Source organism: Corvus hawaiiensis, chromosome 2 (assembly GCF_020740725.1).
Source record: "Corvus hawaiiensis isolate bCorHaw1 chromosome 2, bCorHaw1.pri.cur, whole genome shotgun sequence".
NCBI lineage: Eukaryota > Metazoa > Chordata > Aves > Passeriformes > Corvidae > Corvus > Corvus hawaiiensis.
This window is the reverse complement of record NC_063214.1, coordinates 98526466-98541701: the sequence shown is the minus strand read 5'-3', so window position 1 is coordinate 98541701 and position 15236 is coordinate 98526466. Positions and strand designations below refer to the sequence as shown.

Below are 15236 nucleotides of genomic sequence, written 5' to 3'. Positions count from 1 at the left end.
TCTGCTGTTTCTTCAGGCCTCTAACTGAACTATTCACAGGGATGTGTTAAAAAAGATCTGTGTAGTCAAACTCCTAGGGATGCCAGTACTCAAATGTCCCAATAAAGATTCAAATGCTGATGTTTGTGTGGCAGTTGGCTTCTGATGAGAAACAACCACTCAGACGAAATAAATGCTGAGTGTCTCCTCTTAAATAAATAGCCGTGTGGGTTCATCTCCCATCTCCCTTGTGAGAAACAGCCTTCAAAACTGGGTTCCCGAAGTCTTCTTCAGAAAAATGCAACTTAATGTGTGGGACATCAGACTGAGGGATGCACAGTCTGTGAATCAACACCTTCTGTGCAATACAGACCTTGTGACACGTTCTACATGTCCCACTGTGGATTGCATACAGAAGGTTTCTATCCCACACCTAGCCCATGAACTGCACCTTGGGAATGCAGGAAGGAATACCTACAACATTCTGCAAACCCAGAACAACTTCAACAAAGATTGCACTCACTCCACACCAGCACACACACAACAAATTCAGACGAAGCAGGCAGAAATCCAGCTTTTAGGCTAAGACCCAGAATGTCATTGGGCAGAGCTGAGTTCATGGAAGGGTCCTTTAAAGAAATATATTTAATGTGTCATTCCTTTCTTCTGGAATCGAAGTGCAAACAGCAATTCTTTTCCAGATACAATGGGCCTTTTCTGTTCAGGTTCCAATGCAGTCTCAGAGGAACCAGACATGGTTACAGAGAACAATATGCCCTTTCTCCTTATTAAATTTCTGACCCTCCCAGTTCATTGGTGTGTGGAATCATAAGAAATAATAATGAAGACACACAAGAATTTTGGTGATTGAGGTGGCTGCTGCAAGTTCAGTCATCTAGTTCTGAATGAGCAGCAGCACATCCTCAAAAAATCTAAAACTATAATATGAACATTTAGTCTCCCTCTAAGCTACTTGCATACCCTTACAATGGTCATGGAGGTAAGACTACTCTTATGTTGAGTAAGCTGGAGTTCTAACCAAACCACTCTCAGCTGTCTGGGACCCAGCAAAGCTGTAAGCTCTGGCCCAAAACAGTTGTAGTTACATCAGCATATTATTTTGACCAATTACACACAGTGTTTTTGATCTCCCAGAAGGGTCATCTCATCTCAGCAACTTCAGTTGCTGCAATGTAAGATGCTGTACTGTATCACTTTCTATTCTGGCAGTAGCTGTGACATTGTCTGTAGCTGCACCACTGCACTACACAAAGCAAGTGTGCATCGAAAGAATGCTCACTGTGGTGCTGGTTGACTTTTGCAAGGGAGCTTCCTCAGCTGCACCTCCCAAATCCCATGCAGCTATGGCTGGATGACAGTGCAGGCCTCCATCCACACTACAGTTACACCAGCTCTGTTAGATGGATAGCTTTATCTTACCTTTGGGACCGGGAGGTCCAGGGAACCCTATACCTGGCTGCCCGACAGCACCTTTTTCTCCTGGTAGGCCAGGTCTACCTGGAAGCCCAGGATTCCCTTTGTCACCTTTGCAAATGAAAACAAGACAAATGTTAACACAAAGGCTAACTTCTGGGGAACAGAACCATTTTAATAATCAGCCAAAGATTAACAAACTGCTGTACCTTGGGGTCCAGGGAAACCAGGTGGCCCAGGAAGGCCATCTGCCCCAGGAGGTCCAGGGAGAGATATAGTTCGTCCTGCTTCACCCTTTGCTCCTGTAAATGTAAAGTTATATTAGAGTACAGGAACAGATGAAATAAAACAAGGGAGTTCTACCTTGACGGCATTATTAGTTCATCCATACCATTACAAGAGACTTGTTATGAAGTTTTTTTGGTAGAAGATTCATAGAAAACTAGGATGACCCTAAATATCCCATTTTGCCTAGCAAATTCTTCAAGAGAACTGCCCTCAAAAATTTGCAATTATACTGTTGAAAGCAAACACTGATTTAAATTAGAAAGTCTTTTTATTTCAGGCTTAAATTCTGATGATCCTCTAGGCTGTACCACTTAAAGCGCACAAATTTTAAAATCTTTTTTTGGTATGTTTTTAAGCACATTATAGCATTACCTGGAAGTCCTGGTAAACCTGGGGTTCCAGCAAAGCCTCTGTCTCCTTTTTCACCAGGTAATCCTGCAGTACCTATCCCAGGTGGGCCAGGAAAACCTCTTTCACCACGCACTCCAGGGAATCCAGGCTGGCCAGGGGGACCACGTTCTCCTTTCAAGCCAGCTGTGCCCTAATTTTTGGAAAGTGTAAGTGTACTTCTTGCCTAGCTGGCAAGACAGAACACATCATCCTCTGAATACTTTGTAACTGGGATTTAGCACAGGTGCCTGTAATGTTGAAAAAAGTGGATTTTTTCTACTGGGCTCAATGGAAACAGAACTAGGTTCCATGTGGAATAGCACATGGAAATCACATCTAGCAATGCAGCTAACTGGAACACGTAGTCCATGTTTCCAGTAGTGGATCTGGGAGCAGATGTGAGCTCCACTTTCAGCTCCATATCATCATACATCAGCTGAACTCTATCAGTGCAAGATTTTGAAGCATTCATTTCTACAAGAAGAGAAATATGCTACAACAGACTTGAATCTTGTATTAACAATTTCTACTTGGATAACTGAATTCAAATATCAGCTAAATCGTTCACACCAGTTCTCACTATCAAGCTGTGAGAAAGGCAGAAAGGAATAAAACTACTGTCCATGTCCAAACCTTTTCTCTATGGTCCTGACAGTAACAAGCCATGCTGAATGCATTTGGATCAGATCACTTATTTGCATGACATGCAAAAAGAAATGGTCAAAATCTAGCTCTGAAATAGTCTGTTGTTGAAAAACTGTCTTCCTCATTATTTCCAGTGAAAATGGAATCTTCTTCTGAGGAAGAAAGTACTCCTCAAGGTAAGTAATAGATGTGGAAAAATGAATGAGGCAAATATACATAAAGCATGTATAGGGCACAAAAGCATGTGAATTCTGATCTGAAAGACAGAATGTATAGCACAGCAAGTAAACAAATAAACACACAGTAGGACAATACGTAAACATAAAGAAACAATCATACCGCTGCTCCTTTTGGACCCTGGGGACCTGGAAATCCATCTTTTCCTGGTCTTCCTTCTCTTCCAGGAATACCTGGTTGTCCTGGGAAACCAGGATCTCCCTTTTCCCCTTTCAGGATAGAATCGTAAGTAAAATCTCCAGGTTCTCCTTTTGCCCCAGGGCTGCCCATAAGTCCTGGAGTACCGGGGGGGCCCTGAAATTTTATAAATTCAGATGTCATCAGTTGCCCTACAAACCCTTCAACTGATACAAAAGAAAACAAACCTCCAAAAACTGAAGTTTAGACCCAAATCAAGGGAACCACCAAGTTTTTGGCTGAGGAGGTCAAATGAGAATATTTTCCAAGACACAGAAGTCTTGGAAGCAGAAAGCTTCTCCCTGGGTAGTTTATTAATGACATTCAGTGGATGTGAATACATGTGTTCCTTCATTATTAATATTTATTGATTTTGAACAGCGGACACAGTCAGCTGGTAATAGCAAAACACTATGCACAGGCTCGGAAAATAGTTTTGTAACCTCTTCTGGACAGAAATCATCTACCTAATGGTATACCTACAGGATTTCCAGAATTTCAATTTTTCCCTACATATTTTCTAGGACTTGAATGAACCTTTCTTATGGAAACAGTCTCTATAATTTCTAGTGAATCAGAGCTGCTCACTAGGGTAGTGAAACACAAACTTCATGGGCAATGTCCACTACGTACAGCCCATGTGTGCCCTCCACTTCCGCCTGAACCAGAACATGGTCACTGGTAATCTTTTCATTAGCATTAGAGTGTTCTGAATCACACTCTGATGTTCTGGCATGGCTGTAGACAATGTCAGCTTGCAAGGCTGGCCTCTATGTAGTTTTTCCAAGTTAAATTATATGCTGGATCACCACCTGGCTGAACTTTGAGGAGCAAAACAAGCTTAGAAGCATTCAGAACAGCAGCCAGTCCTTGTCTGATTAAAGACATGAACAGAACTTACGAGGCAATAAAGTAAAATATAAAGGTGTGGCAAAACATGTGCCAAGAACAAATGTCAGACAACAAAAAAGCTTAAATACATTAGAATGTCTTCCATTTTTTTCCCACTGTTTATTTCATGGATTCCATTGATACTATAGTACATTCGGTCACTAGGTAATGCAATTTATTGTGGTGGCAATGGATAAAGGATTCATCTTAGCGAACTTTCATTGGCCGAATTCAGGCATCAAGGCTTTATTTATACTTCAGGGAGAGAACCAGATTCCTTGAGTAATGAATTCATACAAGTGGGGTTTTTTTTACTTCTGAAGTAAAAAAAAGTTGAATCACCACTGGTGATAGAGGGAGCTCGCATAACTCCAGTGTGTGATAAACGTGAATGTCACTGAGAAGTTATGTTGTCAGAAAGGATCAGCTGTAATGAAACAGCTTTGGGGAGAAGGGGTCTGGGAAGACTCAGTCTATTCACACTAGGAATGGTGTTAAAACCCACATTATGCTACAGGAACAGGTATGCTGAGGTAGGTTTTCATAGCAAACCTCAGTGTCCATAGGGGCACTTGAGTGGACTGTGACAAGATCAAACATAGCTGTGGTAGTATACTGCTCATCTAGCAGTCATCTGTGTTACATTTGAGACAAGTGTTACACTTACAGCTCTTCTGCTTCTGGCCTTACTGAGAGACATGCTGCTCTGCCTCAACATAACTTACAAGTAATCTTATAAGGATGCTACCCACTTTCACAGCTTTCCTTTATTTCTTCAGAAGTATTTAACTTTCCTTCTTACTAACTGTTTTACAGAACATGCTGCGGACACTCCCCAAAATCTTCATTAACAACCTGGATGCAGGACTTGAAGGAATACTAAGTTTGCCAATGACAATAAACTGGGAGGAGCTGTCAGCTCCGTCGAGGGCAGAAAGGCCCTGCAGAGAGACCTCAACAAATCAGAGAGATGGGCAATCAGCAGCACAAGGGCAAGTGCCAGATTCTGCACCTGGGATGGGGCAATCCTGAACATGTGGATAGACCAGGGAGTGAGAGGCTGGAGAGCAGTGCCACAGAAAGGGACCTGGGGGTCCTGGAGGATGACAAGCTGAACATGAGTCAGCAGTGCCCTGGCAGCCAGGAGGGCCAACCCTGTCCTGGGGGCATCAGGCACAGCATCACCAGCCGGGCAAGGGAGGGGATTGTCCCACTCTGCTCTGCACTGGGGTGGCCTCACCTTGAACACTGTTTTGGGTGCCACAATATAAAAAAGACATTAAACCATTGGAGAGCATCCAGAGGATGGCCACGAGGATGGTGAAGGGTCCTCAGGGGAAGCCTTATGAGGAATGGCTGATGTCACTTGATTTGTTCAGCCTGAAGAAGGGGAAACTGAGGGCATATCTCATCACAGTCTACAACTTCCTCATGAGAGGACAAGGAGGGGCAGACACCGATCTCTTCACTCTTGTGAACAATAACAGGACTAGAGGAAACAGCATGAAGCTGAGTCAGTGGAGGTTTAGGTTGGATATCAGGAAAAGGTTTTACATCCAGAGGGTGGTTTAGCACCAGAAGAGGCTCCCCAGGGAAGTGGTCACAACAGCAGCCTGACAAGAGTTCAAGAAGCATTTGGACAACTCTCTCAGGACATGGTGTGATGTTTGGGATGTCCTTCACATGACCAGGAGTTGGACCTGATGTTCCTGATGAGCCCCTTCCAACTCAGCAAATTCTATTATTCTTTGATTCAAAATTCAGGAAAACTGCCACAGTATGCTGCATGCTAACATTATATTGCTTACACTACACCAGATGGCACTGTTTCTCTCTCAATATATTTGTACTCAACAGCAAAGAGTTATTGGAACAATTCACAAAAAGATGAGGGAAGACCTGCATCTGTTTCCTGAAAAATCCTACTCTTTACCCAGCTCCACTGCTTAGCTTGCTCAGACAGAAAGTCACACATCCTGCTGAGTTCTTATGACGGATAAACTCAGAAGTATAACCAATATCTCACAGGTCTTTTTTAGGTCTTACAATTCAAACCCACTTCTTCCTACTGTATTTTATTAGGCATAGTTAACCTTAATTTTATCATATCAGTGCACTGGTTTTTGGAGGTTTGTTTTGTTTTTAAACAGAACTATTACACACCCACACTGATACACCAATCAACACATGTTTTTTGATCACATGCCTAGTAGGACATGTAGTATTTGGCAAGGCATTACTTACAGGTACCCCTGGAAGGCCATCAAGTCCAGGTAAGCCTCTGTCACCCTTGAAACCCGCTTGTCCTGGGAAACCTTTTCAGATAGACAAAAATATAGTTTAATTTATTACATGCTTTTACAAATAGCTCATTGTATGTGAATTCCTTGTGATCCCTTTTAAAGTGTCTCATTCCATCCCCAGTTAGATCAGCATAATGCTGCTAAAGCCAGTGAAGCTGTCTTGGTTCATGCACTCATGTGTTACATGTCTGCATTAATAAACTTGGAAGTTGATGATTCATTTGACTTAGGAATGAATTCACCAATTCATGTAACCAATGCAGAATTGAAACTACCTAAACCACATTCATTTTTCTGAACAGCCACTAGAACAAACATTAGGTATAATGTAATTTTTGGCATGTGTCACTTCTCTCATATGGTAGCAAAAAATATTTTTTTTTTTGGGCTACAGAATTTAGTGCTGCAATTGGAAACAAATGTATGGGTCATTGACAAGCCTGGGCACATAGGCAAATGGTTCCCACATTATTTCTCACTGTGAAAATATTTGGGCCATGATTTGCAAAGCCCCTTCATTGTGGACAGATTCTCCTTCCATGGTTATTCTGGTTGGTTGTATTGGAAATCTGGAATCAGGCCAAAAATAGGAATATTCCACCCTCCTTTCATTAGTCCTTTTCCTTTCATTAGTCCTTTCATTAATTTCACAAACAATTTGATTAGTGGGACAAAAAGTAATTAATTTTATTATGTATGCTGCATTTTTTAGAATTTAGCCTACATAGCTCATTCTTGGGTAATTAAGGAGTTTTTACCTGCTGGACCTGGTGGCCCTTGTGGTCCTGGAAGTCCAGGAGGTCCTACTTTATCACACAAGGCACAGGCTTCACCTTTGTCACCTGAAAAAAGAAAACAGCAAAGCGCTTGAATAACAACAAAAGATTCAATACTGCAAGCAGTTGAATTCAGGGCAAATGTCAATTTAATACTTAAATAAATTTTTACTTCTAATTCCATGCTTCAAGGAGAAAATATCAGCAAATTGATGTTCAACATTCTTTAAAATTTTTAAAGGAATGGCGTGAAAGTCAATGTAAGTCTTATCCTAGGGTTAATATTGAAGAGAATGGTTAAAGGGGACCAGGTTAAAGAGGATTAAAAAGAATAAAAGAAATATTCTTTTCTTAATAATTTCTGGGTATAGAGAAAATAAAATTATTAAAGCAGAAAAAGGAAAACTTCTGTAGTTACTGTAATTTTGCAGAAAAACAGTGAACAGAACGAGATAAGGAAGGATCAATCATCAAGTAAATGGGTACAGCTCATTTTTTTTAAACATCCATTTAGTCAATACTGCTAAAACATGCAGTTAACAGTCCTATTTACAGAATCAGAAATTTAGGTTGGAAAAGACCTCTGAGATCATCAAGTCCAACCTATGACCAAATAGCACCATGTCAACAGACCACAGCACTCAGTGCCACCCACATTCAGTCTTTCCTTAAACACCTCCAGAGATGGCAACTCCATCACCTCCCTGGGCAGCCCAGTCCAATGCCCAGACACCCTTTCTGTGAAGCACGGCTTCCTAATGTCCAGCCTAAGGTTGTTCATAGGTGTAAAAATTTTATCTTCAATTATACTCATGGCAATGACTCATAAACCATTTTCATTCTCAACTCCTCTGCCCCTCTCTAAATCTTCATCTCAGAATTCACATCTTAAATTGCCATGAACGGCTCACTTTCCATTGCATGGGGCTATACTCAACCCTTTCTTTCTTTCTTCCCAGCTCCTTTTGCAGCAGTGGGCCATCCTTTATCACTTCCCAGCAATAAACAGGCCAAGCGAAACATATCACACAATTCAATACACAATATCCTTCTTTACCCACCAGAGAGTCCAGAAACATCTTCCATGTCTATTAAGTATTTAACTAGCTTTAAGTACACTTTGTCTGGATCCAGTCTAATTTGCTCAGCCTCTTTACATACCCAAGCTCCAGGCTAAGGATCATTAGAATACAATCACTTTAAAATATTATTACCTTTCTCTCCCATCTCTCCTGGAAATCCATCTCTTCCTGGAAGTCCAGGACTACCTGGTGCACCAGGTTCTCCCTGCTGGCACTGATCAATTCCATCTGAAATGAAAATGCAATAAAGAATATTGTTTTGACAAGCGCAAGTTTCCTTTATAGGGTTGCATTTATGTCATACCTGAAATATTACCTATGAAAAGTGCTAAGTCAGGATAGCATTTTACTCCTTTATTGGATTTACTTGAAAAAATTTCACTGGGATTCTGTATTCTTATTCTTAAGAAACCATGAGAATTACAGAGAAAATACAGGCTCTGCCATAAAAAGGTTACAAACAATTTCAACATAAAATCTATTTTCATTTTAAGTTTTGGCTTAGAAAAGTACTGTGCGTGAAAAACTGATGTTTTGACCCTGAATAGAATGGGAAGTATTAATGTTCTGAAGAAATTCATTAAGAATGTGTTTTTGTACCCTGACTTCTGTTTTCAACATTTTAAAAAACTTTCTAGATAAGAGCAGCTTTTCACCATCTATTTAACTTCTATTTAACTTTTTCACACCAATCAAGCTTCCTGAAGACAACAAACCTCATATGTTAGTATCTGAAATAGGTAACCAATGAGAATATTTAGCAGGCTTGATATAAGAATATGAATAGTGCTTGTTCTGTTTGATGATACGATGCAGGATCTGACCCAATATAATGTGACATCATTCTGGCCATAGCAAGTGGTCAAAATGCTAATGTGAAGTTTGGAAAGCAAGTTAAATGAAAAAAAATTGCTTCCCATTATGGACTTGGAGAAAGCTAAAGAAGTATCTGGGGAAGGAGCAGAATTAAGCAATGACAGTAACTTGTGTGAAAAACAGGAATTGCTCTTATTTTTAGGAAAATGTAGTATTTAGCTATTTAATTCCATATTCTACATGCTGGATTGTACCGCTTCACTGGCAAATACAGCAACAACTAGGCATCTTCACCTGTTTTTGAACAAAGTATCTTTGGTTTAGGAATTCCATAGAGAATAATGTTTCTTTCAATAGCTTTAAAGTACCTAAACTATTGTAATAGGGATATCATTCTTGATGTTGAAATGATAATTTAACTCACAATGTCAGTATCACTTATAGCCAAAGTTTTCTATCAAAGAGTTAAAACAGCAGTTGTAAGGAGCTATTTAGCATGGACCACTTCCACAGGTACTTGGTTATTGCTTCATTGCAGAGAAAAACAATTTTTCTCTTTAAAATTGCTTTATTACAATCTAATAAAATGTGTGTAATGTTGTTATCATTACTACTGATATTATATAGTTTTCACATCATTACTGGCTTTTCATTTACTCTATAAAGCAGGTGTTTAGCCTGATCTAGTGGGTGGCATCCTTGCCTATGTCTGGGGGGTTGGAACCAGATGGTCTTTAAGGTTCCTTCCAACCCAAGCCTTTCTATGACCCCATTCTCCTCAAAGGTAATTTTATTTTACAATAAAAACTTCTGGCAAATTAGTACCTCACACTGCAGTTCTCACATCTGTTCAATCTGTTACACAGACTGGTACTGCAGACTTGTAAATCGTGACACTGAACAGCTATCTTTTATGCTGAGAAGAGTATTAGTATCTGCTATTGTTTTAATTCAAAATACACAAGTATCACTAGGTTGGCACAATAGGACACAGAACAAATTAGTATGTGTTAAGGTCAATTGTTTGGTTATATTCTAAAAATTCACAATGAATTTTGCAGAAACTTTAAAAGCATTTATTTAGCAAAGAATCCTTGTCCTTTCCCAGTAAGGAAATAAGCGGCGTCCTGCATTGAGCAACAGGTTTTACTCAGTTCATCAGCAACTCAGCTATGTTTCTTTCATGACACAGATCGGTCTATCAACGACTCAGATATGTTTCTTCCATGGCACAGACATATCCTGATAATAGCTTTTATAATCCTGTCTCTTTCTTTTCTTAAGGTGCATTATGGGCCTTCAATGTGAAAAGCAACCAAGGACTTTACCCACCTGTTTTGCCTGGAGGTCCTGGTGGGCCAGGCAACCCAGGGGGACCTGGCAGACCATCTCTTCCAGGGATTCCAGGTGAAGGAAATCCTGGAGAACCCTTTTCACCTTTTTCACCTCTCTCTCCAGGGACACCAGGTGATCCTACCCTGTCTGGAATTGGTCGACCTTTGGACAGAGTAAAACATACATGTGAAAATGACAAATGAAGAGACAGCAACATTATCAACACATTAACTTTCATAGGGTTTTAGAGAGAAATGGAGAAATGTTAGTGCAAAAGAGAAAAGGGACTGTATTTAATTATTGGTGATTTATACAAAATTGAGTTTATATACTCACTGCAACTGAGAGAAACTCACTTCTGTTAGGTCCCTAGACAAACATACCTAATCTGTATCAAGTGCTTTTCTGAGATTTAGTTGGACACCCTTTTGCTGGGTAGTAAAAGGGTTGCAACACTGGAGTTAACTTAGCTATTGCATCTAGAAACTACTACACAGTTCCTTACCTCATAACAAACCAAATCTAAAACATACTGAGAAAGGGAGGGCATGTCTGAAAACTTCAATAAATAAGTAGTCAACAATGCTAGCAGATTTCAGGAATGCTAAAACCAAAATGGTTTGTAAGAATAATAAATGAAAAACAGCCAAAAAAGAGAAGCAATTAAACAACTACAAAAAATCCTACTTAAGATCTCCTTTTAGCTATTTGTACAGTCATGCAGGTCTTCATATTTTAATAACTTAATTCACAACTCATCACTACACTTGATCACTAAAACATTTTGAGTCTTCTGCAACACTGCAGGAAGATATGGAAGTCACACAAAGCTCAGTTTCTGTAGCATAATTACAGCCTAAGAGCAATCATTACAGCCTGGGGCATATAGCATCTTCTCCCTAACCTGTGAAAGATTTCCTGGAAACTATCTGACTCTGGATCACATTAATTTCATATTTAGCTCACTGTCAAGTTAGAAAATGAAAGCAAGGAAGGTAATAGTATCACTGAAGAATGCCTTAAGAGTCTGGTGTCCACAGATGATTTGCCTAATTTTCAAAAAGAAAATATCATGGTGTAGTTCAAACACATGTACATGTACTTATATAGATAAAAGCAGTGTTTCCATGGATGTGAAGATGTTAAGACTCTGAAAAGGGCAAAATTTTTAGGCAAAAGAAATAACTTTTATTAGAGCAAGTGACATAGTCAAAAACAGCAGGAAGCCTTCAAGAATGACTTTGATCTAGTATTGTATCTTCCTACAAACCTTGTTTTATTATACCTATGCAAACACATACAGAGCTGAAATGAGAGCAAGACAAAGACCTACATATGAGCATACATACTCAGGTATACATGCACACACTCACACACATTCACATTTAACAACTCCTCCTGCCCCATGCAGTCATACTCTCTGGGCTATCTCTGACAGACTGTGTACTGCATTTTCAATTTCAGCAGAAAGTTATCAGGGCAGAACAGAAAGAACAAGGCTGGATCACATCAGAGACATGAGAAAAGCAACCTACAGGAAGTGTCTGCAGGGATAATTACACCCCTGGAGAGGTCACTGCTTGGGTGTTCAGAAAGTCCGGCAGTAGCTGAAAGCAGCTAAGGAGAATATCCCTCAGGACTGTTCACTCCAGAACACATGAAAAATGTGAAAAATTCAGTGGTCATAATTTCATACCTGGAGGTCCTGGGATTCCTTGTGCACCAGGGAAGCCTTTAGAAAGAGAAGGTTTCAATTAGGCAATGGATTCTGCAATGCCAATGAAAGTGAACTTTTAGGAGATATTATTTAAATTCACATTCATGCATATTCAAATTCTGAATCAAATTTGAAATTAAATAATCTATATATATCTTCAAGAAATACATTCAGGGAAAGGGTCCTGCTGTGTGCCAACTTTCCCAGTGATTTTTCTTAAATTGGCTAAGGTCTGTAATGGGGAAAGCCAGCAGGTTTTGCTTGATTTTCTGTTTACTGAAGCCTTTTTAAAAATATGCAAGCCAATCTTTAGATTAAAAATAAGCTACTGACTTTTACAAAGGAGTCTCAAGATTCTCTACATTATTACCCTCCTTAAGTTCATGTTGATTTCCATACTTCTTAGATAATCTTGCTGAATTATTTAACTACCATAAAAACTGATCCCAGTTTATTATTTTTCATCTATAATTGAAAGGCAGTCTTAGTTACGCTGAGAACCAGAAGTGTCCTACAAGCTACTGCAAAATATAATAACCTAAAAACAATTAAATAAATAACTGGAACATTACACTGTCATATAGACCTCCTGAGCACAGACAGTACAATTTTAATTTCCTTTAGTGAGAAAACTGAAAGTATAACTCAATTAAAAAGACAAGACAACATACATACCTTTTTCACCTTTTTGACCTTTCAGTCCAGGCAAACCTGAAACTCCAGGGTCTCCTTTTTCACCAAAGGTATCTACTGGTCCAGCATCTATCACCTAAATCACAGGACAAGCACTAGAAACATACAACTGAGCCGTCATATCTCCCCCATCTTCATCTGATGGTACAGAGGCCATTTTAGTTTTATTGACAATTTTCAGCAGTTTTGATTATACTTGCAATTTCAGCAAGTGAGAGGCTTGTAGCTGCTGAGGAATTACCAGAGAAAATAAATATTTCCCGTTCTACCCAAATGCCTTCACATCAACTGCAGGATTAAGTGGAGAGCTTTTACAGCATCTTCCTCAAAAAGAATGATGCCAGAAAACTGTAACATGGTCTAAGCACTGATCCACTTGTATTACCTTTTATTTTAAAATGTTATGGTCTGCCAATTTTTGCTAACATTGATCTGAGCTCAATATATAGGATGCTAATATTTACAATACAATATTCAGGAAGTACATACAATTTTCCAAACCAAATTAGCAGATGTTGGAGATTTCTCCCCATAATTGGGAAGCAGCACCACCAATCATCTATTCGTTCCTGACTAACCCCATTTTTTATCTGAGGTGTTAAAAAAATTATAAATTGCTCTCCTGGTTTCTTCTTGTGTACTTCTTGCCAATTTCTCCTCGGGGAGCGATTGCACTGTTCATCACTTGTCTTCCTCAGGTTTTATTCCGCTCTCTTCCTGTTATCTCCCTTTTCATCATGATTATTACTACTACTACTATTAGTATTATTAACTTTATTTTGATTAATAACTTGTTCTTATCTCATGAGTTTTACCTTTTTCCAATTCTCCTTCCATCCCATGCCGAGGAGGGACGGTGAGTGAGCGAGTGGCGGTCTGGCACTTAGCTACCAGCTGAGGTTAAACCACAACTGCAAAGCTGACAGATTTACTCTTTTGATCTGTCTTTTGGATACTGTGTAGTGATTAGCAACACTTATAATATTCACAGTCCAAAACATTTGAAATTCATATTCTTTGAGGGCTCCTTTCCCAAATTTCAAACATACTTTAAAGAACTGCACCCAACTTTTGCTTCCATTAAGGAAAAATATGGACATGACTGATGAGAACAAGATCAGACTATGCATAGTATCTCTCTTTTTCCTCATTGTTTGAGCACTTTGACTTTCAAAAAATTTAAATTTAAATTTATTTTAAGTTTAAAATAAAATACTAATTTCTTTTACTTACTCTTCCTGGAGGTCCTGGATAGCCTCGTTCCCCTTTGTCACCCTAAATCAAAATAGAATTTATGTTTTAAATCCAGATCAGATTTTTCTCCCAACAAAATCAGATTCCCTCAACAAATGAACAATTTGATACAGATTCATAACAACATCCAAATGGTAAGTACCTGGAACGCTATAATAACCAGCATTAGTAATTACTTTGCAAGCCTGTACTGGTTTGCACTATTTAAAGAGAAACTGGAGGTTTTAGGGAAGTACACTTACACCTATGCTGGCTGGACAAAGAGCTTGTGAAAATAAAGCCTGCATTAATCAACCCATATAAGAGATCTAAATTGGGGATACCTACACTACCTTCATTTTGACTTTTCCTAGTCTCTGAATGATGACACACAGCTTAGCATTCATTTAGTATTGCTTTATGTGCATTCATTGCTTTAATGCAATCAATGAACACACCAGAAAAGCTATTAAGTCATTCTACGTGAAGGGAGCAAAAGTAGCTACTACTGACCTTTGAGCCAGGCTCCCCAGGTCGTCCTGGAATCCCAAACCCTCCAGGCAAACCCTGTGTGTAGAAGACAGTGAAACCAGAAGAGACAAATATAGATGGATCTTAGCTGTGGCAGCAGCAAAGCTTAAAAATTTTCGAAGTCACAAATTCACTGAAAGCAACAACTTCAAGTAAACAATTCAGAAGGCTAGAAAACATCAACCATTTATAACGCACAGACAGTTCCTTGTTTTGAATGTAAGAAACGGTACTGGAAATTGAGTAAAATACATACAGGTTCTCCTTTCAGTCCTGGTTCACCATCTTTTCCAGGCTTTCCCTGTAAAACACCAAGTTCCACTCTGCTTAAACAGACAACCACATACATGCAATTTCTAAAAACAGTGGATGAAATGCTAGAACAAAATCATCACTATTGCAATGCATTAATCAAAGTGTGCTAATGCAGCTAACAGAGAAGAGAGTACAAATGGTGAGTATGCCTAGTGCTTGTATTACCCAACACCCTACAAGATGCCAAATTACATAAAATCCTGCAAATCTGTTCCCAGATTCAGAAATAACATAGGTTTCCCTGTCACAGGGTCTTCAAGACAAAATATATCAACAGCACAAGAAACTGGAACCAGATCTGTGTTTTCCTTTCACAACAAAACCTTTCTATATATACACTCTTCAACGTCACAAAACATTAATGCATAGATATTTGGTGGTTCAGTTTCAGCAG

The 15236-nt window shown here is 39.2% G+C and overlaps 1 protein-coding gene across 1 annotated transcript in view; it reads right to left on the bottom strand.

Annotated features, from left to right (window-relative positions):
* The window catches only part of COL4A1 (collagen type IV alpha 1 chain), a 122941-nt gene that overhangs the window by 29488 nt on the left and 78217 nt on the right, over positions 1–15236 (bottom strand). Inside the window, exons 16-28 of the mRNA XM_048328302.1 lie at positions 14784–14828; positions 14510–14563; positions 13997–14038; positions 12746–12839; positions 12050–12085; positions 10351–10515; positions 8335–8430; positions 7103–7186; positions 6286–6356; positions 3076–3267; positions 2074–2242; positions 1623–1715; positions 1420–1524 (exon numbers count right to left, since the gene is read on the bottom strand). Of these exons, the coding sequence (XP_048184259.1) occupies positions 1420–1524; positions 1623–1715; positions 2074–2242; positions 3076–3267; positions 6286–6356; positions 7103–7186; positions 8335–8430; positions 10351–10515; positions 12050–12085; positions 12746–12839; positions 13997–14038; positions 14510–14563; positions 14784–14828 (1246 nt within the window). The remainder of the gene's footprint in view (positions 1–1419; positions 1525–1622; positions 1716–2073; positions 2243–3075; positions 3268–6285; positions 6357–7102; positions 7187–8334; positions 8431–10350; positions 10516–12049; positions 12086–12745; positions 12840–13996; positions 14039–14509; positions 14564–14783; positions 14829–15236) is intronic.